Raw genomic sequence first — 25,082 nt, 5'->3', positions numbered from 1 at the left:
GCAGAAGAAATGAACCATTAAAAGTTCTTACGCAGGGAGTGATAGGGTCAAATTGTGCTTTAGAAATCTGACAACCTAATGCAGGCTGGATTAGAACAGAGTCAGCCTCAGATCAAAGATCCCAAGTAAAAGGCAATGGCAAAATTATCCAGGGGAACAGAATTAGAGACTTGATCTAATAATACACACCTGTGAAAATGGAAAGGCAAAAGAGTTCATGAACAAGGTTGAAAGAAGAATGAACTTTAAGTTTGATATCTGGGCATTGGGGTACAATGCTAAGCCATACATAAATTTGGTATTGTTATGGTCTGACTGTTTGTGTCACCCCAAAATTCATATGCTGAAATCCTAAAACCCAATGTGATGGTATTAAGAAGTGGCCTCTGGGAGGTGATTCCATCATGAAAGCAGAGCCCTCATGAATAAGATTAATAAAAGAAGCACAAGAGAACCCTCTTGTCCCTTACTGTGTGAGGATATGACAAGAAGTCTGTCACCTGGGAAGAGGGCCCTCACCTGCCTATGATGGCAGCCTGTTCTGAATTCCAGCCCCCCCAAAAATACATTTCTGTTGTTTATAAGCCACCCAGTCTGTGGAATTTTGTAATAACTGTCCAAGCAGACAAAGAAAGATACTATATGAAATTATTTAGCAAGGAATTTAGATATATCAAAACTGATGGCTTTCAGGGATGATGACTGGAACCATAAAAATGCCACAGAGAACTCTAGGATTTTGAAGATGTTGAATGTGAGTGGCTGTTGGAACACTGATATATATGATCAGCAGAAAAAAATACAAAACTGAATCTTGAAGCAATATCAGGGATATAAATATGGACTTGTAATTCATCCTCACAAAAAGAGTAGCTAAAATGATATAGTCAGACCCCAATGAAAGAGGAGATCAGAATCAAAGGACTCAAGATTAAGATCCAGAAAATGCCTACATTTAGAGGACGGAAGAATAAGAACCCAGAGTCTACCCTCAGTTTATGATCAGGCATTCATTGATAACATTATTTGATGAGCTTAAGAGAATGTATTTTCTGGTTTTAGGAAATTTGGTCATACTTACACGAGGTCTGAAGTGTACACATATCAGTCTAGTCAAGCTTTTAGATTTCCTGAGACACTAAGTATTCAAAATCATGTTATAGTATTAGGAAGTAATGAATTGTTTCAATCCAAAACTATGGTGGCCTGAAACAGAATCTTTGATAAATATGTATCAGTGGATGACATACTTAAACACCAAAAAACATCTCAAAAACCAATACTCCCACGGGCAAGGGAATAGCCAAGTTTGTTGCGGTTTCCAATGAATGACATCAGCCCCATGTAGGTTTCAATCAAAATGGGTTCAGTTAGCACCATCAGTCCGTTTCCTCTTTCAGATCCAGTGGAATTCTTGTGGGCATTCTGGATAGCTGGAACAAGCTTAGACGTGAACCCAGACAACTGAAGAGGAAAAGAAGGCACAGTTAGTAAATGTAAAGTAGGTTCAGGGACACTTCCTCCCTAGCCAGTCCTCACCAAAGTGGACAACTCTCCTGAGGCTGCAACGATCCTTATTTATATAGAAATTGTTTCCCAGATTATCAACATTGCTTCTGTTAGTCTTTTATAAATTCATCAGTCAATAGATTATGTACATAATGAAATCATCTGCCTCATCCTGTTTATTTTTCATCCTTCATAATTTGTACAACATTAAGAAGTCAGTTTAATAAATATTTGCTGATAGTCTATTATGAATCAGATACCTGTTGGGTGCTGCTGAAGATTTAATGACAAGTAAGATAGAGTCTCTGTCTCCAAAGAAGTGATACTATAATAATCTAAGAAATGAAGTTCTTTTTTTTTTTTTAAGATTTTATTTATTTATTTGAGAGAGACACAGAGAGCAGAGTAGGAGTAGAGGGAGAGGGATAATCAGACTTCGGTGCTAAGCATACAACCCCAGGTGGGGCTCGATCCCATGACCCCAAGAGCATGACCTGAGCCAAAACCAAGAGTCAGGTGCTCAACAGACAGAGATACCCAGGTGCCCCTAAGAAATGAACTTGTAACGATTACACAAAGTCTGTGAAAATAAAAAGCAAAAGAAGCACAAGATGCTAAGGTAATACAAAAGAAGGAGAAATCATATGTAATGAGAGGATAAGAAATGACTTCAAAAGGCAACTTTTGAGACAATCCTTAAAGGGTTCACAGGGTTTCATTAGGTAAAATGGGGTTAGGAAGAGCCTTGTCAACAGCTGTTGTTTTTTTCCAACCCAGCATCCTTTCTATCATGGGAGATACTTCTTCCAACAGGAGTGCCTCCTTTGTTCTTTGGAGAACCACCCTATCCCATTTAGCCCACAGAGTTTAAGTGGCTCTGACTTGAGCATATGGTTCAGGCCTAGCCAATCAGAGGACTCCATTTTTCTGGTCACAGAGATTGGTTCAGAATGAGCACATGAACAGTATTGTTATAAAACTGATAGAATGCAAGCCTGGAGGTATTTATGGTCATTTTACCACACATAGTAAGAACCTGACTGAGAAATAAGCCCATAAAAGTGAAAGAACTAAGATGTAGAGAAAGATGAATTCTTGTCAAAGTCATTCAAGTTATTAGATCAGTCGACCCTGAACTTTTAAGTTAAGTGAGTAAAAGAAAAATTCCTTTTTGTGTTCAAGCCAAGATGAATTGGATTAAGAGGAGGTAATTCAGGGAGCATTCTAAACAGAGAAACAGTGCTCGCTTCGGCAGCACATATACTAAACAGAGAAACAAGCAAGGAAATGAAGTAGGAAAGCTCATATCTTTTTTTTTTAATCTTATCCAATAAGCTCTTTTTATTTCCATGATCTCTTTCTTATATAAATGTGTTAGGTAAGTCAAAGAATCTATCATGACTTCCATGTTAGAAAACCAAGGTTCATGGAAGGTAAATGACTTACCCACAGTAACTACACTTTCTGCATCACAGTGAAAAAGAACATGGGGAATAAAATCTTATTCACAGTGAGATACAAATCTGTCTCCTAGGCAACTGGCCATTAATCTAAATTAAGACTCTTATTAGAGTATATTCCTATATCAATTCAAATTATTAAGCGTACTATGTAAAGTGATCATTGTTCTTCCCATTTGCCCATGAGGAGATAAATCTTTGCTTTAAGGGACTAACACAAGATTGATGATTCAATGAAGATAGAGAAGCCTGTAGTCCTTCTCTATAATACAATTTTCCATATAGGTCTTATCCTGGGTTCTTAATTTTATATTACCCTTGAGCAAACCACTTCTTCATTCTAGTCTTAGTTTCTTTATCAGTAAGAAAAAAACATTTAAAATTTAGAATGTATCTACTATTGCTAGTTAACCTAACCCATAAGAAAAAAAAAAAAGCCATGCAAATAAAACTTCTATAATTTTCTGTGTAACATTGTAAATTCATTTCCCCTTTTGAGCCTTAGTTCATTCTTTTGAAAAGCATTGAGATCTATGGATTTTAGATAATATCATATCAGAAGTTAAAAAAAAAGATTATGATGATAAAGCAACATAGTTTTCTGGACTACCTCAATATCTCTAGGTCTTCCAAATAAACAGATATATTTGTCTCTCTACTTTTCTTTTCTTTTTTTTTTTTTAAGATTTATTTATTTGAGAGACCAAGTGTATGTGCAAGCGGAGGAGGAACAGAGGGGGAGAGAGAGAATCTCAAGTAGACTCCCTGTTGAGCATGGAGGCTGAGGAGGGGCTCAATTCCACAACCCAGAGATTGTGACCTGAACCAAAATTAAGAGTTGGGCACTTAGGGCACCTGGATGGCTCAGTTGGTTAAGTGACTGCCTTCAGCTCAGGTAATGATCCTGGAGTCCTGAGATCGAGTCCCACATCAGGCTCCCAGCTTCATGGAGAGTTCACTTCTCCCTCTAACCTTCTCCTCTCTCATGCTCTCTCTCTCTCTCTTTCAATTAAATAAATAAATAATTCTTAAAAGAAAAAAAATAAAAGAGTTAGACACTTAACCATCTGAGCCACTCAGGTGCCCCTGTCTCTCTATTTTTCTTTAAAGTAAGAGTTAAAGTAATTGAGTGATACCAAAACATTAATTTTAAAAAATGGACTCACTTCACTGAGGCTAAAGAATGTAACTAACAGAGGAGTAGGGTTTTGCTTGGTCTCCATGGTAACAGCAATGACAGATAGAAGATACTTCTTATTACTATTTGCAGTTCCAACATCCTCTTTGATATCTTAAAAAGGATCTAAACATTGCTGCTTCTGAAAGATACAAGCTACAATCACACATCTAAAAGGAAGGATATCCTTCCTTTCAGCAAATTCCACCAGTGTTTTAGTTGATTGAATAAGAAAAACAGAAAGAAGTAATCTTTCTTCAACTTCCAAAGAGGAGAGTAGAAAAGAAAGAATAAGTTAATACCATGGACATTTAATCACTATGTTTAATAATCATATATTCTCAAGGTCAGAATTGATCTTAAGCTTATCAAGTCACCATACATCTATTGTTATGCCTTGCCACATCCTTACCAAGAAGCCACATCCCTCTCCATGGACATATCTAATGATATGGAACTCACTGCTATCTAACCATGTCTACTTCATCACTGTATAGTGGGAAAATGCTTAGCCTTAGATACACAAGGCCAGGTATGTTTCCTTGTCCTATCAGTTACTGATGGTTAGACCTTGGATAAAACCATATAATCTCACTGAGCCTTACTTTATACATCTGAAAATGGGAAAATAATAATGATGAGGATAATAATACTAAAGGCCAACCTCGTCAGATTGCTTATGAATTTAAGTTAATTAATCAAAAATATTTTATAAAGCATAGTATTTATAGGTACAAATATTTTCATTATTTATAGGCAGAGAAGACTTTGACTTCCACAGTCCCATTCCCTTCAATTCCATACTTGGAATGCTAATTTCTTTAATATGAATCTTAGACTCCAAAATACAATTTTTTAACTCTGATATGAGCTTTTTAAAAGTAACAGAGTTCTCTGGATGCCAAAGGATATATTAAATTCTACTCAGAAAACAGGATTTCAAAAAACATGGCTTGAACATTAAAGTATCTCCGCCAAGTTATTTATAATTTATAAAGGCAGAAATACAGACTTTGCAGAGGGGAAATCCAGCATACACCATTTTAAACAAGTGATCAAGGTTAACATCACTAGTAACAAGGCATATACGCGTTGTGAGCCTACAGTAAAGACAAACAACATCATCTCTCTAGTATCTGCACCAAAAAAGCAGACCACAATTCAATTATGAGAAAACATCAGGCAAACCCAAATTAAGAGACATTCTACCAAACAACTGACCAGTATTCACCCGAAGTGCTAAGATCATGTAAACAAAGGAGGAGTGAAGGATATGATGAACACTGGGTGTTATATGCTACTAATAAATCATTGAACATTATATCAAAACTACTAATGTACTGTATGTTGGCTAATTCAATTTAAATTTAAAAAAAAAGGAAGAATGAGAGACTGTCACAGTTTGGAGGAGAATAAAGGGACAGAACAGCTCAATATAATATGTTACCCTGATCTGAAGCCTGGGACAAACAGAGGATGTTAGGAAACATAAAACAAACAAATAAACAACAACCAAAAAATTTGAATAAGGCCTCTAGTTTACTTAATATTATTGTACCACTGTTGAATTCCCAGGTTTTGATTATTATATTATATTATATTATATTATTATGTAAGTTGTTAGAAGAATTTTAATGACAGGTTCATGGAAACTTTACCATCTTTGCAATTTCCTGTAAGTCTAAAATTATTTCAAAATAAAAAGCCTTTAAACTCTTAATTGAAAGAAAATCCTAAATATTAGTTCCTCAAGATTATTAAAGTTTTCACTTGATCAAGGAGAAAAGTTCCAAAGAAAACCAGGTGCAAGATGACACTTTCACTTTGTTTCTCTTATCTCTGTATTTTTTAATATAAACCTACACCAAAGTTATGCCAGCATTACTGAGTTTTCATTAAGACTCTATTTTCTGACATGAATTACACGAAGACAGTTGGGTTCACTGAAGAATTTTCCATCTGAAAGAAATAATTTATAAATTGTTCCATTTTATTTTTCTGAAAAATTTCCATTGGATGAATTCATTTATATGCAATTAAATTAAATCAAAAAGTTGATTTTTATCCATTTCAAGTTTTGTCATTTTTAAGTTTTCTTCTGAGAAGATTACTTTTAATATTATTATTTTCCTGAGTGTGTTTTTAGTTGTCAATTTAATTTTGTGTTTAACTCTACTAAAACTAACTTTTTTCAGGCCAAATTTTGCTTCTTAATGTAAAAACATGCAATTCTTCACTTTATTTATTAACTATGTGAGGTTACCAGCTGTCATTTTAGTTTTAACAGCTATCAATTTCTATGCGTATATGAATTATTTATATCAGTATTAATACTGTAAACTAACTCTCTATGTCACTAATAGACTAAAAAGCTCTAAAATCATCCAAAAAATATTAATGAAACACCTACACTATTCACCAGGCATTTTCTAAGCACTGTGACTAAAGAGGCAAGACAGTCATCCTGTTCCCATGGATATTACAATCTTGTGGTATGAGAAAAAGTAAATATAGGTGATTTTGATGGTGATAAATTCTAGGAGAAAATAAAATGTGGAAAAGGGTAAAGTAATAGGATTGAGGGTTATTTTAGATATTGAATTCAAGGCACATCTTTCTGAGAAAGTAAAACTTGATCTGAGACCCAAAGGATGAAAAAGAGGCAATCATATGGTAGTCCAGGGAGAAAATAAAAGCACTTGTACAGGCTGTGGGGTAGGGATGAGCTTAGTTTATTCAAGGAACAGGGAAAAAATCCTATACAGCTAGAATATAGTGATTAAACAAAAGAGATTGAAGTGAAATCTTAGGCAGAGAGCATCTTGTGAGCCATATAAAGACTTTGAAGTGATTTTAAAGATTTTTTTTTAAATTTATTTATTTGAGAGAGAGATATCACAAGTAGGCAGAGAGGCAGGCAGAGAGAGAGGGCTCCCCTGCTTCCCAATGTGAGCAGAGAGCCCGATGTGGGGCTCATCCCAGGACGCTGAGATCATGGGCTGAGCCAAAGGCAGCAGCTTAACCCACTGAGCCACCCAGGTGCCCCGAAGTGATTTTAAAGATAAGTTCAATGATGTATGTTTTTTGGGTTTCGGTGGGGTTTTGTTTGTTCGTTTTTTGTTTTGTTTTGTTTTGTTTTGTTTTGTTTTAAATAATCCTGGCTATTCTATGAGAATTTACTGTTAGAGTCAAGAATGGAAACAGGAAGATTAAGGGGAATTTGTAGATCACTTCATTAGCCCAGGCAAGAGATTATGGTGACTTGGACAAAAAGAGCAGTGGAGAACATGAGAACTGGTTGACTTAGGGATACTACCTGAGGCAGAGTCATAGAAATTACCGGTGTAAGAAAATATAGAGGATGAAGAGGCCAGAGGAATCAAAGAAGACACCTAGATTTTTGGTGTGAGAAACTGGATAGAAAGTGATTTCATTATTGGGTTGGGAAAACTCGGTGAGAGAAGAGCTTGCACTTGGTGAGGTACAGGGATCAAGGATTCTGTCTTAGATGTGTGGCTTGAGGTGTCTACCCAGTAAACCTCTAAGTAATTTCTAATGTCAGCTGGATACATGAGTCTGGGGCATGAAGAAATATAGAGATGATAGATCTGTGTCTATAGTCAATGATTCCAAAATAATAATTATAGATCCTGAGGTCAAGAACAAAGTTCATAAAGTGAAGTTAATAGGCTACACAAGATAGGTTATAGGGCAGAGATTAGGAATCCACAAATTCAGGGGCACTTGGATGGCTCAGTGGGTTGAGCCTCTACCTTTGGTTCAGGTCATGGTCTCAGGGTTCTGGGATCAAGCCCCATATTGGGCTCTCTGCTCAGAGGTGAGCCTGCTCTCCCCTCCCCCTCTGCCTGCCTCTCTGCCTGCTTGTGATCTCTCTCTCTCTGTCAAATAAATAAATACAATCTTAAAAAAAAAAAGAAATCCACAAATTCAGAAAGCTTTGTTGGACAAGATGCTAGGCATTGGGGGTAACACATAGGGGATCTAATAGGTAAACTGAGGGTCCAAGTGTTTCAGAGATTTTTCCAGTGATAAATAATTTGTAAGCAACCGAGAAAAGTCTTGGACCCAAGCCTCCTGACTTAAGTGTTAGAGTCCTCTTTTCTATAACATACTGTTATTATGAGCAGTAAAACTCTAATATTTAGCAAAGGATTTATGTTCCTTATTTTTCAGGAATGACAGAAAAAAAATTATACTCAGAATTTTCACACCATGTTCCTTAGAACACCAGATTTCCTAATAGGTTGGATGACCATATGATTTATCATCCAAACCAAGATTCTTTTGAAAAGAAAGAAAGTGTTCTTATTAATGTTGGAACAACAGATATTCCTGATGGTTTGGGGAGAAGATATGGGAAGGCAAGGAAGTAAGATACGCCTGTTGCTACAATCACATCAATTAGAGCTGTTCTCTTTTTAACGGGTTTATATATTTGGGTTTCAAGTAAGATTTTATTTTTAAAAAGTCTTTTGCTTCTAAAAAATTTTTAAAAAACACTATACTATGCTTGCCTAGCAACCTCTAGCTCTGACAGTGTTTTCAAGTCCACAAAGATCTATATTGTCTATGTTCCTATTCATTTTTCAAAACCAAATGCAAATCCTATCTCTCCCACTTGCCTTCCCATCTACTGAAGGTAAAAATTAATATTTTATTCTATCACATTTCATTTAGATCTCCACTTAAATATTTCATCCAGTTTTCTAAGAATTAGAGTCATAAGTGTGGCTGTTTGTCTATATAAGTAAACCAAGGTTTCTTTACCTTGGGACTATTGTTACTTTGTGCCAAATAATTCCTTGCTGTGAGGGACAATGTCCTCTATATTTTAGGATGTTAAGCATCCTCAATAGCCTCTCCCCACCAGATACCAATAGTATCCCCACCCCAGGTGTGAGAACCAAAAATGTCTTAAGACATTGCTAAATGTCCCCCAGGAGGTAAAAATCATCCCCTGTTGGAAAGCACTGAACTAAAGGAAGTATGCATGATGTAACATGAGTATTGGGATCAAACAGATCCAGTCTTAGGCTGCAAATAAGGCACTCATGAGCTGTGTGACTGTGAGCAAGTTATTCAACCTCTCTGAATTTCATCGTTCCTTTTCCATAAAAAAAGAATATTAATAGGGTCAAAGGCAGAGGGTGGCTGTGAAGATTAAACCAACTTTAATAACTGAAGAGTTTGTGTATAAGCTCTCCATGTACAGATACACATATTCATGTATTTCAGGAAGGGCTGGGGAAATGGAATGAGATGAGGCTGGAATGTGGAGACATATTGCAAGGGTCATTAAGGAAGCCTATTACCAGGAATCAACAAATACTGTCAAAAAATCACTGACAATATCATCATCAAACTATGACTTCTTGAAGACCAAAATGCAATTCACCTCAACATTTCCATTGCAAACACCCTCTGGACTGTCAGGATATCTTTTCCTAGCTCGACAAACGTCTTTAGATTAGATGACCGGATGCTTCTCCAGTCCTCATCATCAGCTTCATTCAGAGAAGCCTCTGTGGCCTCAGCATCTAAGTGCTGGGAAGAAAAAGTTGACACTATTTCATATTCCATGAACGTGGCATTTCATTAGCGTCAGATGCAGTTCATTTCTAGTCATTTTGGTGAGCCCTCTAAAAGGAGGAGGGACCATAAAGACAAAGTGACAAGTAGCACATTGAAGGAAAGGCAGACAAAAGGCCAAGTCCCCAAACTGGCTTTTGAGCATCTCAAGCACCTGAACTCAATCTGTGTGACAGGAATGCCGTGTCATCTGATATGAATGCCACCAGCCACATTCTTTTCTCTAAAAGCTTTTATACACCCACCCTTGGCTCCTTCTTCTATTCTAGTCTTAAAGACAGAGGGTCAAGTTTTAACAACTCAAATTACATAGGAGCTGAGTGTTGCTTGGGTAAAGTATAGCAGTGTGTGTGGGTGGGTGGGTGTATTGGAGGTGGGGGGGAGGGAGGGTGGTGGGAGCCCGGAACGTTCTTCTTGACTCTACAGCAATTATTTACCAGCTGAGTGACTGGGCTCCTGGGCTGCTTCAGGTGCCGTCTGCCAGCAGTTCACTGCCTAGAGTCTCAGTTTTCCTTATTACAACCATAACTTGCTTCCTGTTTACACTGGGTAAAGAGACCAGGTTTCATGCCTGCAGGCCCACATTCCTCAGCTGAGAAGTTTTCCAAACCTTCAGGCTATAAGTTTCCCTCTGTAGGAAGTGAAGCATGCTGGGATAAAGAGCAAGTTCATCCAACACCCAATCCTGGAAACCAATTGAAAAGCCACACAGCTGGATAGAATGTTTCTAACATCCTGGTACATTTCACCTGGAATTATTTTTATGGAGACGCTGTCACTGTGGGTATGTTCAGGTGTATAGAGAGAAAAAGGAGGCTGAGACAGAAGTTTCTTTCCTCTAAGAGAGGATCCTCTACATCCTGATTTTCATCCTCTTCCTATTCCATTCCCTCAACTCTTCCCGATTAACACACACTTGTTCTAAATTCTAGCTAAAACGAGCTATTCTTTATTCAAGAACATTTCATATACCCTGGTAATTTGCAGGTTCCAGCCACTTTTCTTTTAAAATGTTTTTTCTCACATCCTTTGATGCTTACATCACTCATACTTTGAGTTTCACTTCAAATGTTATCATACTTGTTAACTTTCGGATTTACTTTTTCCCTCTTCTGGGCTCCCGTAGAAACTTGTGAGTCCCTCTATTAACCGTCTTAGCATATTAAATTATAATTTGTTAATTACCTTTTTTTGCTTTCTCCCTCTACTCTCTAAGTGTCTGGAGGGCAGAATCTGTTTTATTCTTCTCAGTATCCCAGCTTACTAGCACATTGTTTAGCATGTAGTATTCAATGCTAAATGGGCAATTCAATGAATATTTGTCAAATTGATGAGAAGGGAAACTAAGGAACTAAGGATGTAAAGTTACATTTGATTGCCAAAACATGAGTTCACTTTCATACTTCCCTTGAAAATAAGGGTAAATATGCCAGAAAAGAGTAAAAATGATTGGTCTATAGATCCCTTTAATTTGATTATAGATCATTCATGACCCATTCACTATTATTCACCACCTCTGGACTAGGTCATTAGTTCACCCCAGCGAGACTGTCCACACATCCTAAGAACCCAGCAAGGCAATAGTTAAAATAGGGGAAAACTACAAATTACAGATATAAAGTGGTTGAAACAATCAAGGATAATTGAGTCTTGTCATAAGTATAATATATCACATTCCATTACATCAATCAATACACACATACACATATACACAAAGAATTTCTTCAGGTTTATACCCATTTCCTCACTTACTAGTAAATTGATTAGGTTGGCAATAGAGCATTTTATTGTAATACCTTAGTCAATTCATTTAATCATTCTAAGTACACTCATTTTAAAAATAGAGATAGCTATCTTGACCTCACAGGATTTTTGTTAGTTGAATTACATGAAAACATGCAAACTGTAATCAATAAATATCGTCTGATTATACAATATTACATGAGATTATTTTTATATCTTGTAACAAGAAAGTCAATGCTAAAAAATTATTATTTCCTATTTTTACATCTGTTTTAAATGAGTAATGCAAAGTATATGCATACACAGATTGAAACAGGTTGGTGAGGCTCGGAGATAAGCAAGAATGTCTGGAAAAAGGCCATTTGACCATCATATCTGCCAGATGTAGAATGCTATAGAGTTAGTGAGATGAATACAAGAAAAAAATGATGTATTTTGAAGCTGTATTGCATAAATTTGATAGTAATTTTTTAGATAAGTGTTAAGAGACTTAGAGATCGTATGAATTTGGATTTAAGCATAATTAATGTGTCCATTGATGATCTTTCCTATGGTAACTGCCTGACCAGCAAAGGCCATGACTCAGCTTTGACCCAAAGTTATATGATTTGAGACCTCTATTACCAGTTTTTCTTTCTCTCTTGAGCTTCATACCTAAATTTCTAGCTGCCTGAAACCAACTAAGCTCCATGTTCCATGACGTCCTAAACTCAACAAGTCCTACACTGAACCTCCAAATGTACTCTCCTTTAGGTTTTCCCCATTGAAATTGATGGAATCACCATCTACCCAAACCAGAAACTACATCATCTTCAACCTCTTTCTCTCCTCCACCTACTAGATCATGTAAGTTACCTGCTTCCATTAATTCTGTCTTGAATATCTCAAAATTTCTTTATTTTCTCTCCATTCTTACTGACCTTAACTTAAGCCTTTATGCCTATTATTTGAGCCATTATAATTACGATAGGAATATATAAGATAAAATTCCATAAACTCCAGATAAAATAAATTACCCTGTTTCTACGAATGTTACTTGTACCTTCATGTGCCTCCACTCCTCTTCATTTGATCTAAACTTCTAGTTTAATCAACTTAGTACTCATTTAAAAATCTTTGCATTTTTATCTGCCTCCTCTGTTAAACAATGTCTTCCACAAAGATATGAATCTTGTCTCATTTATGTTTGTATCCTGAACAATAACACCTATACTTTGTAGATGTCAGAAAATACTTGTTAAATAAAGAGATGTCAGGTGCCATACAAGAAAAGACTCTGAGTAAGAATAAATTTGGATTTTTTAACGTATTTCTTAAATAAGTCATTCCATTGGATTGTACATAATTTGAAAATTTTGACTATATGTAACCCAGCTCTATAGGATTCCTTTTTCTCTGCTATAATAGACTTGTTAAATTGAGTTAAATTACTTCAGGTATTCAATTTAGTTATGCAATTTCCCCATATTTTTCCACTTTTTCCCAACTTATTTATAAGGGGAATGGAAAAACTAGTTTATATCATCCTTTTAAAATCTTATGTTATGCCAAAATACTCACATGAAAGGAATTATATGTCCACAGAATCATCTTTCTTCTTATTTACTCATTTACATTAATATAACTGAGTGCTAATCAAGGCCCATCTTGGAAAATATCCTAAACACAAATAATATTGTGACATAAAACCAACAACAAAGGAGAAATTAAGACTCAAAGAACTGGATCAGAGTATTCATCATCTGACATCACAGATGGAGATCATTTGTTTTCATAGAGAATCAGGACTTGGGGTGGCCTTTGAATAAGAAATAGTTTGGCAAATGAAAAATGCCAGACTGTTGCCAGGAAGTTAAAAAAAAAAAAAAAAAGCTTTGGAAGAGTAGATTAAGAGAAAAACCTTAAAGGAAATACACTTGACAGATCCACAAAATAGTTTGATTGACTGAAAACCAACCAACTAAACAACCATTCATTATATTCACATCCACACATGGGAGCTCGAGTGCACACACACATACCTGCTATCTTACTCCCATGTAACAAGAGCTTTATAAATATTGAGTTTTCCTTTTAGCCTTGACTAATAAGAAGGCTTTTGTAAAATTAATATTCCATTCTACTAACCACATTCATGGTATTTGGGAGTCAATTATTCTATCACTCTATTTGACATTTTGCTTCTTATCTTCCTTTTAAAATTATTTTATTGTATTTATATATATATATATCAGAATAAAACAAAGTACCATCAGAAATTAGAGTAATGCAATGCCATTTCTCTGCAGTGAATAGAACTTATTCTTTAATCCCTTACCCTGAATGTATTCCAGCAAAGAACACTACAGTAGTAAGCACTTAATGCATCAGATATGAGGAATAAGAGACTTGGCTCAGAAAGTGATGGATGTAGAAACCAAAGATGTTGGTATTTATTTTAACTTACAATAAAATACAATTACTATTAATGCAAAATACATATTATTTTAATGACCAGAACTAGACTTTCTTTAAAGGTGGGAGATTACTTTGGAAGAGTACATTATTAAGCATTTGGGGTTGGATTAGCAGGTGTTAGAAAAAAAGAAACAGACAAAATAATCTGAACTGTTAATAAGAAGAAAAGAAGAAGGAGGAGGAGAAGAAGAAGAAGGGGGAAAAAAGAAAAAGGAGAAGGAGAAAGAAAAAGAAAGGAGAAGAAGGGAAAGAGGAAGAGAAAAGGCAAGTATTTGGGGAGGAGGAAGACAGGATCCAGAGGAGAGGAGAAAGGATTGTGAAGCAATGTATCAGAGTATTATAATTAATAAGAATTTTAAAGACAGGGACACCTGATATTCCCTGTGAAGTTTGGACTCATTATGATATAAATTCCCACTCCATCTCCCTGAAACCCTCAGCAAGTCTACTCTCCCATTAATGCCTTTGTGTAATGGTTTTTGTTGTTCTCATTGGTTTTCATTTTGTTCTGTTTTGTTGCTTTTGGGTGGTAGAGTCAGGTTAGGGGCTGATGCTGATGATGAAGCTTGGGCTTGCAGCATCGTGAAACTGGACTATTACATGATCCATACAATGAACTAACTCAGTGCCTGCAATTAGCTGGAGGTTCACCTGGAGACCATAAGCCCCTGAGGACGTTCGCATCAATCTTGTAAAGACCATTGATCTTTCTGAGAGCAGAAGGGATTTAAGCCAACTCCATCTATATATGAGGGAGAATGAAGACTCCATCTAGCCTATAATCACATATGTTTTTGCCTCAAATCCTTTTTAAAATAGGGGGCTTATCAATCAAAAATATTTTTATACATATGCATACTTGCATGAATAGGTGTGTTGGAAACAACACAGGCAATGCAATGCATGCCATCCCTTCACAGAAGGACTTTAGATGTATGTTGCTAATTTTTGAATTTATACCAAATAGAGAGTTGTGATGTTTGGAAGTGAATGACAGCATATAAAAGTAAATGTAAAAGACAGAGAAGGCAAGAATTTCTTCGTCTATCCCATTTAACTTTACAGTGCTCCAATGAAGTTAGGGGCTTATGGTCTCCAGGTTTACCTCTGGCCTATAAGCACACTCCTATGTGTATATGGATTTTACTGAAAATATAAAAGTCTGATCTTTCTCTGCATTTATAGCTCTAATTGTTTTACTTCCTGCCTACATTTATAGCTCTAATTGTTTTACTTCCTGCCTACTTAGTGTGCTAGCACTGCCTGAATTTCCCTAGGGGGGATGAAAGAAGAGTAGAAAGACTCTCCCTGCCACTATCCCTCCCTGATAAAATCTATTTGGGGAGGTGAGATGGAAAGACAGAAAAATACTCTTAATTAACTCCTGATTGCTTTACCGTGTATGGAGCATTTATATACACATTATCCCATTTAACCTTACAGTGCTCCAATGAAGTTAGGAGGAAGGGCAGTGATCATCATTATGTCCATTTTAGAGAAGAGACTACCAAGGTCCAGAAAGAAAAATGACAAACATGACCAAAGAGCCATATCTGACTTTACTTCATAGTATCCCACACGCCTTCTCTGAATAAAATAATTAGAATTTAATGACATACGTAAAATTATATGTATCCTTTCGGCAATAAACAGAGTCAGACACAAGTATTGTGATTTTTAAATAATATTACACTCTAATTTTTGGTAAGAAATTAGCAAGGAGGAATCAATATGGTTAATATAAGCATTATATATTTTTTATTTTTTAAAAGATTTTATTTATTTATTTGACAGAGAGAGAGATCGCAAGTAGGCAGAGAAGCAAGCAGAGAAGAGAGGGGGAAGCAGGCTCCCTGCTGAACAGCGAGCCCAATGAGGGGCTTGATCCCAGGACCCTGAGATCATGACCTGAGCCGAAGACAGAGGCTTAACCCACTGAACCATCTAGACACCCTGACACTTTATATTTTTAATAAATAAAATAGCTCCACTGTTTATTAAAAAGTACTGCAAACCTTGTAAAGTTTGTATCTGTATAAACCCAGGTTGTATCTTACCTTTTTTTTTGTTTGTTTTTTGGAACAGTACATGTTTTAGAAGCACATAGCTTCACCATCAAAGGTGATCTAAGAGTGATGCCCAAACTGCCTACCTCACAAATTTCGAGGAACTTCTCATTGGAATATTTCATAGGGTGCTCAGTGAAGGTCGCATAAGGCACCTCAGTGGACCATGGGTTCCAGCGGGAAAAGAAGGACTGCTGTTCCAGACTCCCCCAGTAGATCCTAAGGCCTTCTCCTTGTCTCCTACAAGAAAGGAATTTCCTTTAGATTAGCCATTGCCATTAGATTAACACAAAAAGAAAAGGATGGGAAAGTAAGGTAGTGTCTCAGTTAACCTTTATAATGATGCTAAATGACTTGCCTACTAACTAATTGATTATTCCAGGAATTTAGGAGGTAAGAATGAAAAGATAAATTCGGTTCCAAACATGATGAGTTCTGGGTGTTGTTGAGAATCCTATATGGAAATGCCTTGCTGGAAATGTGACTTGGTGTTGAGGACCAAAGCCAGGGAAGGAAATAGGGATATTAATCTCATGCCAATATTCCGATGATAATGGTTAAATGGGAAAGGGACAGGAAGATTCAAGGTGGTCGGACAGGAATTGAAGTGCTGAGGTGGCAGGAAGTTTCAGGAAGGAGGGGAATGACAGCAGTTCCAGTTTCCACAAAAAAAGAAAAAAAAATGCAAGCAGGAAATGACTGAGAAGAGACATGGGACATCAAGAACAGTAGCGTATATATGATCCTTAAGAGGGATGATGACCTTTCAAAATATCTGTGACTTCAGCTTTGGTTCTCTGTTCTCTGCACACATTCCATGCAGCAAAGTTGCAGAAACAAACATATCAAAGCTCATAAAGGAATTGTGCCTGCCTTTTCACACACTACCTGGTATAACCCAGGCCTGGTCATCTGGTAAACCCAAGTGCAAAAACAAGAGGAAGCTTGGGAGTGATGGGAGGGAAGTTGTGGCAGGAGAGTGTGGCCACGTTGAATAACAAAACTGTAATTCCTGTGGTCTCTTCTTTTACATGTGCCCATCAGAATTTATGGTTTGTGGTTTTAGACATTTCTAAATGCAAAGAGATTCCTGGAGGTTAAGCTAAGCTCAGGTGCTTTGCATTCAACAAGCTTTAAAACTAAGTTGCCTGTAATTCTAAACAGCCCCATGGAACATCATAGAGCTCTCATTTCTTCTAGAAATTAAATCCTGGGATCTAGAATAAAAACCCAGAGCTTAATTGTGGTACCTTCACAAAGCTGTCACTTCCTGTATTAAGGAAGAATACCTTTGGGAATGCTATTGTGGCTTCTGGGTGTTTATCCAAGTAGAGATGTGTATAAACACAATCTCACACATAGACATATGCCACCCCTCTTTCCCATTGGCTGATCTCTGAGATTCTATTTTCAAAAGGAAATAAGAAAAGAGTCTGGTTCATTCTACTGCCCAGTTCTCAGATTTTTGATCATTATGTTTGAAAGCTGACACGGAACCATTTTTCTTTTTTTATTTAATCCTTCCCCCACAAAGAAAAAAAAGAAAAGAAAAGAGGAAAAGAAACATATTGTACATACCTCTAAAGTTCCTTTTCTAACCTCTCACCTTCCCAGCTGCTATGCTCACATTTATCATCCCTCACGCCCATACGTTCCTTCATTCTGTTTCTTTTCTTTCTTTCTCTCTCTCTCTCTCTCTCTTTTTCCCCCTGGCCGGGTAATAAACTCTAAGCTCAGTGAATATTCTATGCATGCTGGTTAATGGAGCACTCTGGCTTTAGTCCATTCAAACAACTTGTACAATGGAATTATTATGGAATTATCTACTGCTTCATATGTCAATTTATGTGCTCGGTGCAATTTTGCTTTTATCCAAAGGCAATGAAATATGCCAAGATAGCTTCTCTAATAAGTACACTTTATATTCTTTTACCTTAGGGAAACCTCAAATGAAGTTTAAGCATGAAATTCAAGAGGGACCCTATTTCTAAATAACCAATCAATTTGAGCATGACAATGACATTTCTCAGAAATGTAGCATACTTCTAAATACACAAGTTTATACTCAGCCATCAGAAAGGATGAATACTTACTATTTACATCGACCTGGATGGAACTGGAGGTATTAGGCTGAGTGAAATAAGTCAACCAGAGAAAGACAATTATCATATGGTTTCACTCATACATGGAATATAAAAAATAGAAAAGAGGATCATAGGGGAAGGGAGGGAAAACTCAATAGGAAGTCATCGGAGAGTGAGAAAAACCATGAGACACGACTATAGGAAACAGAGTTGCTAAAGGGGTGGCGGGTGAGGGGATGGGGTAATTGGGTGATGGACATTAAGGAGGGCATGTGATGTGGTGAACACTGGGTGTTATAAGCAACTGATGAATTATTGAACACTACATCTGAAACTAGTGATACACTATATGTTGGCTAATTGAATTTAAATTTAAAAAGAAAATAAATAAATAAATAAGTATACAAATTCAGCCAACCTTCTCTCTTAAGCTCCACTGGTGATATCTAAGAAGATAAATCTGCAACTAAGAAGTCTCTCCAAAGGTAGAATTAAGGCAGTGCTTCTCAGCAAAGACTTTAGTACGAGAGACCTGTGGAAATCTGTCATCTTCTGTTCTGTCAAATGTCATTAGAATAATTATGGAGAATATAGATGCTTTTATGACCAGGAGCATTCTATTAGTTACTTAGGCTCACCATGAAAGATAGCATATGATGTAACAGAATATAGTGAAAAATGCAAAGAATAGGATGTCATGTATAATTTTATTAGAGTCTTTGTTCTGACGCTTAATGCTGTGTGACTGCAAACGAGCTAGTTTCATTTTCTAAATCTCAGTTTTACCTTATGCTCTTTGGCATGTTTCCATGTGACACCTCATGACCTCAGTAACTATGTAAATGGTGTAGACAGCTACGGTCATGATGCTACTGACATTCATCCAGTCAAGGACATACAAGATCTGAAAGAAACCTCTGGGTTATGGCTTCAGTTTAGAGGCATCAAATTAGCCCCCTGAACACATCTTCTGGTGCAAAGACTATACCAAGCATTGTCCCATGATTCCTAGGGAACTTCAGCACCTACCATGATACCTCACAAACATGTAAAAGCACAAATCCGTACCGGTGATGGAATAGCATTTTAGTGTTTATAAACTAGAGAACTTCGTAGCTAGAAGGGCTCTTGGAAGGTAAAACCCAGTGCCTTCTTTCAGGATATGAGAAAACTGATACAGAAGGATCAAGAGCTTCCTTGAAGCATCATTACACACACGGCTGAGCTGTTGAGAGCCCTGGTCTCCCAAGACTTCATTTAGGGGTCTTTTCACCATTCTGGGCTATCATCACAAAATGCATTCCAAGTTAAGGTCCTGCTATTGCACAACACAGCCTTATTTCCAACTGACATATAGTTAAAAGACTCGCCCTGAGGAGACCGTCATCATCTGTAAGCAAAAGGCCTGCCCAGAGATCATAGCTAAAGGTGAAAAAGGAAATCGCAATCACAAAAGGAGCTCTGTGTGTGTGTGTGTGTGTGTGTGTGTGTATGTGTATATATATGTATATACACACACTCATATATATAAATATGTATATATAATATATATAAATAAATATTTATTGTATATTAAATATATAATAATAAATTATATATATATACACACATACGTAAACGTGTGTGTGTGTGTGTGTGTGTGTATACTATTTATGAGATTACAGGAAAATAAAGTAGCCATGGGAGTGAAGAGAGAAATTAAGAAATTACAAAAAAGTTATGTCTTCAGGGTAAGAAGACTGATCTTTCTCACCGAGCTGCTATAGTCAAGTTTATCAAAGTGGGGGTACAGTTCTGGATAAAGAATGTCAACACCAAATTATTATTATTATTATTATTATTATTATTTTTAAAGAGAGAATTTTTTTTTGAGATTTTATTTATTTATTTGACAGACAGAGATCACATGTAGGCAGAGAGGCAGGCAGAGAGAGAGGAGGAAACAGGCTGCCTGGGAGCAGAGAGCCCGATGCTGGGCTCAATCCCAGGACCCTGGGATCATGACCTGAGCTGAAGGCAGAGGCTTTAACCAACTGAGCCACCCAGGTGCCCCCCAAATTATTAAGTAAAGAAAAATTTGCCAGCTTTCTGCTCCAAATCATACTTTGAGTGTAAACCCTGGCTTTGAGCATTATATACCATCTTTCCAATCTTTAGGTAACAACAACTTCATGAGGAACAAGAGGATAACAGGTGAGAAAGTGTTTTGTATGCTGTAAGGCATTGTCCCACTAGCAAATCTTGAGTTCTTAGTGTGTACCATAACGCTTACTGTGTACTATTAGAAACTTTATATTTTTAAATTTTATTTAACTGTTACAGAATTTTTCTAAACATCTTTGGTATAAATAAATGAATTTAACAAGAAATATGATAAAGAATATGACCAGGCTTAATCAGATCAGCAAGTCAAGAACCAGTAAAGGAACAGACTAAGAAGGGGGAGGAGAAATACCAGGATCCCTACATAGACAAAAGCAGAAAAACAAATCTCTAGAACAGAGAAAAACAGAAGGTTCTGGAATAGTCTACATTTTTCTTCACCTATTGATCTCTTCCTCCACCTGACTCTGAGTCTCTGAATACTTATGAGTTTAGCTTCTGTTTTATCAGTGTTTTGATGTGTATAACTTCCTACTTACATTAAACCTATCAGAAACTTCCATTCAGCTGAAAACATCCCTATAGCTCTTTTTTCTTCAGACTGAATCAGCATGGTTCCGTAAAACTTTTCTAATAATTTAAAAATAATCTTTTAAATCGCCTCAGAGGTGAATCCCTGAAACAGTCCCAAGAAGTTTAACTTCACTCCCACAATGTAATTAGCATATTCTCTGTACAGTACAGTGTATTGTTGCAGGTAGAGAAATGAATAAGACTCAGCCTCTGAACTCCAGAAGCCCATCACCCGTTTTACTATCATCTCTTTCCCATACCTCAAATAGGTACAAATAGAAACCCACAGATCTCTTTATAGAAGCAGAAGTTCACCCATTACAATTTACTTTATTCCCGTTTTCTATCATCAGGGAAACCATCTGGATGTGGCCTCCATTCCCACAGTAGTAGAAGAAAGTCAATGTACCCTTCACTTCTGATAAATTTCAAAAACCTTCTAGAAAGATATAAAAGTAGAGGAAAGTCTCCATAAGGATTCATAAGAACTTGGTGGAAGAAGAGGGCTTATAACAGTTGGAGATTTTTAGGATCCTGGACTGTCTGAGTTAGAGGCCTTTTAAGGGATACGTTTCCAATTCTTTCATTTTATAGATGTATAAACTGAGGACCAGAATTTTCAAAGATCAGAGTTCTTCCTTTAGTCTTGTTAATTACATGTTCCACTCAGTGACTCAGACTAGAATTCTACTCAAACATAGTTGTTGTCAGGGTAGAAACCTAAGCAATTACTACTTTAAACCATCATAGCAGCTGAAGAGATTTGCCTTCTACACCACAAAAAACAAAGGCATGTTGAAGAGATGAGGTTTATACAGAAGAAACTATCATCCAAGTGCCAAAGGACCAATCATGAAAAATAAATGAACACCACAAAAAAAGGAGCTTCAAGTTGAATGGAGGGAAAACTTTCTTTGATAACAATTTTCGTAAGACAATACATTATTTTTGACAGGAAAGACTCCTCTCCTTGAAGTCATTTTTAGCTGAACCAGAAAACTATTCCAGCCAGTCACCAGACTGAGTTAATTTGCTCATTCCACACATTCTACTACCTTCAGAGAGAAGCCATGCATCCTTCAGCATAGTACAACATAGCAGTCATACAACATAGCTATTCTTTCTCTTGACTTCCTACTCTCCTTCCACCCTGGCCTTCACAGAGGCTGAGCTAAGGCTTTCAACCACCTGAGAGAAGACGAGAATGAGGAGGCAAGTCCCCAGAAGGAGAGATGGCAGCTTCCATTATTACCTCCATCAGCTGCCCCTCCTTTCTACTCATCTCAGATCTCAAAGCTCCACCACAGAATTAAAAACATAGCTCCAGGCACCAAGCCGAGATTTATGAGGAAGCACAGACATTAAGTCCTGCTCTAAACGCAGGGCGTGTGCTTGTAAGTATGTGAGCAAACAGAGGGAGGCCGCAGGGGAGGAGGGCGGGCTGCCCAGGGGAGAGAGCTGTTCAGAACAACACAATATATTTTCTTAACGTCTCCTTTTTCCCTACCTTACAGCCTGTACTGTTGAAAAGCAGACCTTCTAGAACCATGAAATGTTAGTCCCTTGCTTATTTAATCTGGACAAAAGGGGGGGTAGTTGGCACCCTGGAGGGTATTCAATGCTTCTTTTTGCTCATTGAATGACCTCAGATGAAATATTTTCCATGACAAGAACCCCAAAGACGCTGGCACTGTGTCAGACAATAAGATTTGCAGAATGTGTTTACATTCTCTCTGTGTCCCCAGGCTGTTCTAACCCATCGGCAGGTGGTGCCTTTATCTGCTCTCTTTGCTCACCTGGCTCCCTCCCAGAAGTTTCCAGGCCCTTGGGCTCAGTGAGATTAACCATTTCCTGGCATGGGAAACCAAGAAATTCGTGGGTTATTTTACATGAGAGAGAAGTAAGTGATAAAGTAAAATAGACCAGACCTAAAGAAAGAACTCTGGGGCAATGTGGTGTCATAGCAAAAACCTTGGATGACAGGTAGGACCTGGGTTCAAAGACTAAACCTGCTACTGACTTGCTGGATAATTTGAACCATTTCTTCTCTCTGGGTTCCAGGGACCCTCTATAAAACTAGTAGTTGAACTAGATCACCTCTAATCTCCTTTTATGCCCTGATAAATTAATATCTATTATGAAAAAAATAATTTATATCCTATTTTAGTTAGACAAAAGCCAAAGGATAAATTAGTGACTGAGAAATTCCTAGAGGGCTGCTGAGACTTTTTCTTCTTCTAGAGGAAGAATGGATCTTAAACTACAGAATAAAAGATGTAGGGTTAAACCAAAAGCAGAACCCAGAGAAAGTGAGATGAATTAGAAAAAGAGCTACAGAAAAAGGCTATGGAATCTCTCAGGATGAAAATCCTTAAAAGAAATGTTTATTTGCTTGGGAAACTTAAATGTGCTTGTCCTCGAGGGCGCCGTGTTCAGGGCTAAGGTGAAGAAGACTAAGATCCAAACCAGAGGTCCAACCTAAGATCTTGTGACTCACAGTGTTAGTGTATATGTCTGTGTGTGTGCGCGTGCATGCCTACGTACATACACACACAGTGAATGTTTAGACTAAAGTTACAGTGTGCAAGGTACATAGTAATCACTCCATAAATCCACGTTTAATAAAGATGAATGAATGAATAAATTCACAGAATTCATAGGCCAGTTAGGATGCCTGTGAATGCGAATGCCATATCATTCCATTCTTAGAATCTTACATGTTGCGGTAGTAAGAGCCCTGAATTTGTAGTCAGTAAAATGTGGGTCTAAGCTTATTACTGATGCCTACTTTCTTTGTGGCTTAGAGCTGGGCACAACATCTCTGAGCCTCCATTTCCACTTGCGACGGTCTGATTATTTGTGTCCTACCAACATGTATATATTGAGATCCTAATGACCAAGATGATGAAATCAGGAGGTGATGACTTTGGGAGGTGATTAGGTCACAAGGTAGAGTCCTCATGAATGGGATGAATGCCTTTATAAAGGAGCCCCCAGAGAGCTCCCTCACCACTTCCCTTATATGAGGACACAGGGAGAAGGTGCCACATGTGAACCAGAAAGCAGACACTTCCTAGAGACTGAATCTGCTAGCACGTTGATCATGGACTTCCCAGCCTCCAGAAGTATGATGAAGGAATTTCTACTATTTATAAGCTACACAGTCTCTAGTATTTTATTATAGCAGCCCCAGAAGACCAAGACATCCCTCTTATAAAATAATTGCAGAGAGCAAAATGGAGTCTCTCGTGTCAAGCAGGAGACTGTGTCAAGCAGTGACGCAAGCATTTAAGGTATTGCAGCCAGGAGATCTCACCAGGACCAAGGTCAGCTGACCTCCCCCTAGGACTGATAACGAGCAGAACCCGAGGAGGTCTGCAGAGACCCGACACTGACTGAATCCCTTAAAAAAGAGAAGGATTTTGTCAGCAAACTGTGAGACTCTTCAGACATGACCCCTCTATGTCTGACCACTTAAAAAGGAAACTGCTACAATCTGCCCAATCAATCACCTAACAGAACAGAGATCCTTCCCTCCATGAACATCAGAAGCAGTTAAGTGCCCAGAGCTGACCCAGACCAGCCCTAGGCCTTATCTCAACTGTGCACCCACAGACCGAGTTCGCATTCGTTTGTTTTCTTCCTACACCCTTCTGTTACCTTGTTTGTTGTGTGGCTTGTCTTCTCTCCTGCTCTGTGGGCTGTGTAAGAAGCCAAATTTAATCACATGATGAATTGTCATTGAGTTTGGAATTCTGAACCTGCTTTAGAATTGTGATTTAACTTTGCTTTCTGATTGAACAAAGCTGACATTGCTGAAAGACACAACTCCTGTGTGCGCCTTCGCTGTGTGCTCATGACAATGATGGAGGCTTTGGATCAGATATTCTCTAGAGGACACTCCAAGTATGTGCCAGTGGAACACTCCTGACTCACCAGACTTAATCATTACCTACCTCTGGGTTTCACTTAAATAACATACAGAGATATTTTATTTTCCAGAACTAACATGAATGGATTATTTAGATAGAAATCATTCTAAAACATACATACTTATTTTCTCAAGCAAATTATATTAAATATAATGAGTATTTTTATGGCTTAATAAAAATCATCACAAACCAAATTTTAAGATCTAAAAGGGATTTATTATTAACCATTTGTGTCCTATGTTCCTGATCCCTTAATTTTACTAAAACAAAGACTGAAATCTAAAAGATTACCTGGATTCATACCCGATCTCCTCCTAATATTTTCCTACACTTCAATGCTTCTCTTTATGAAAGCCAACTGCTGTACA

At 37.3% G+C, this 25,082-nt stretch overlaps 1 protein-coding gene across 3 annotated transcripts in view; it reads right to left on the bottom strand.

Annotated features, from left to right (window-relative positions):
• Positions 1 to 1,040: 1,040 nt before the first annotated feature.
• TPRG1 (tumor protein p63 regulated 1) overlaps positions 1,041 to 25,082 on the bottom strand; it is a 194,699-nt gene continuing 170,657 nt past the window's right edge. For all 3 annotated transcript variants that reach the window (XM_032875627.1, XM_032875628.1, XM_032875629.1), the window contains 2 exons: positions 16,109 to 16,262; positions 1,041 to 1,464 (listed from right to left, as the gene is read on the bottom strand). In XM_032875627.1, the coding sequence (XP_032731518.1) occupies positions 1,270 to 1,464; positions 16,109 to 16,262 (349 nt within the window). In that variant the 3' untranslated portion in view covers positions 1,041 to 1,269. The remainder of the gene's footprint in view (positions 1,465 to 16,108; positions 16,263 to 25,082) is intronic.

This window comes from Lontra canadensis, unplaced genomic scaffold, assembly GCF_010015895.1.
Source record: "Lontra canadensis isolate GAN:19392208 unplaced genomic scaffold, GSC_riverotter_1.0 scaffold56, whole genome shotgun sequence".
Classification (NCBI taxonomy): domain Eukaryota; kingdom Metazoa; phylum Chordata; class Mammalia; order Carnivora; family Mustelidae; genus Lontra; species Lontra canadensis.
This window is presented reverse-complemented; position numbering and strand designations above follow the sequence as displayed.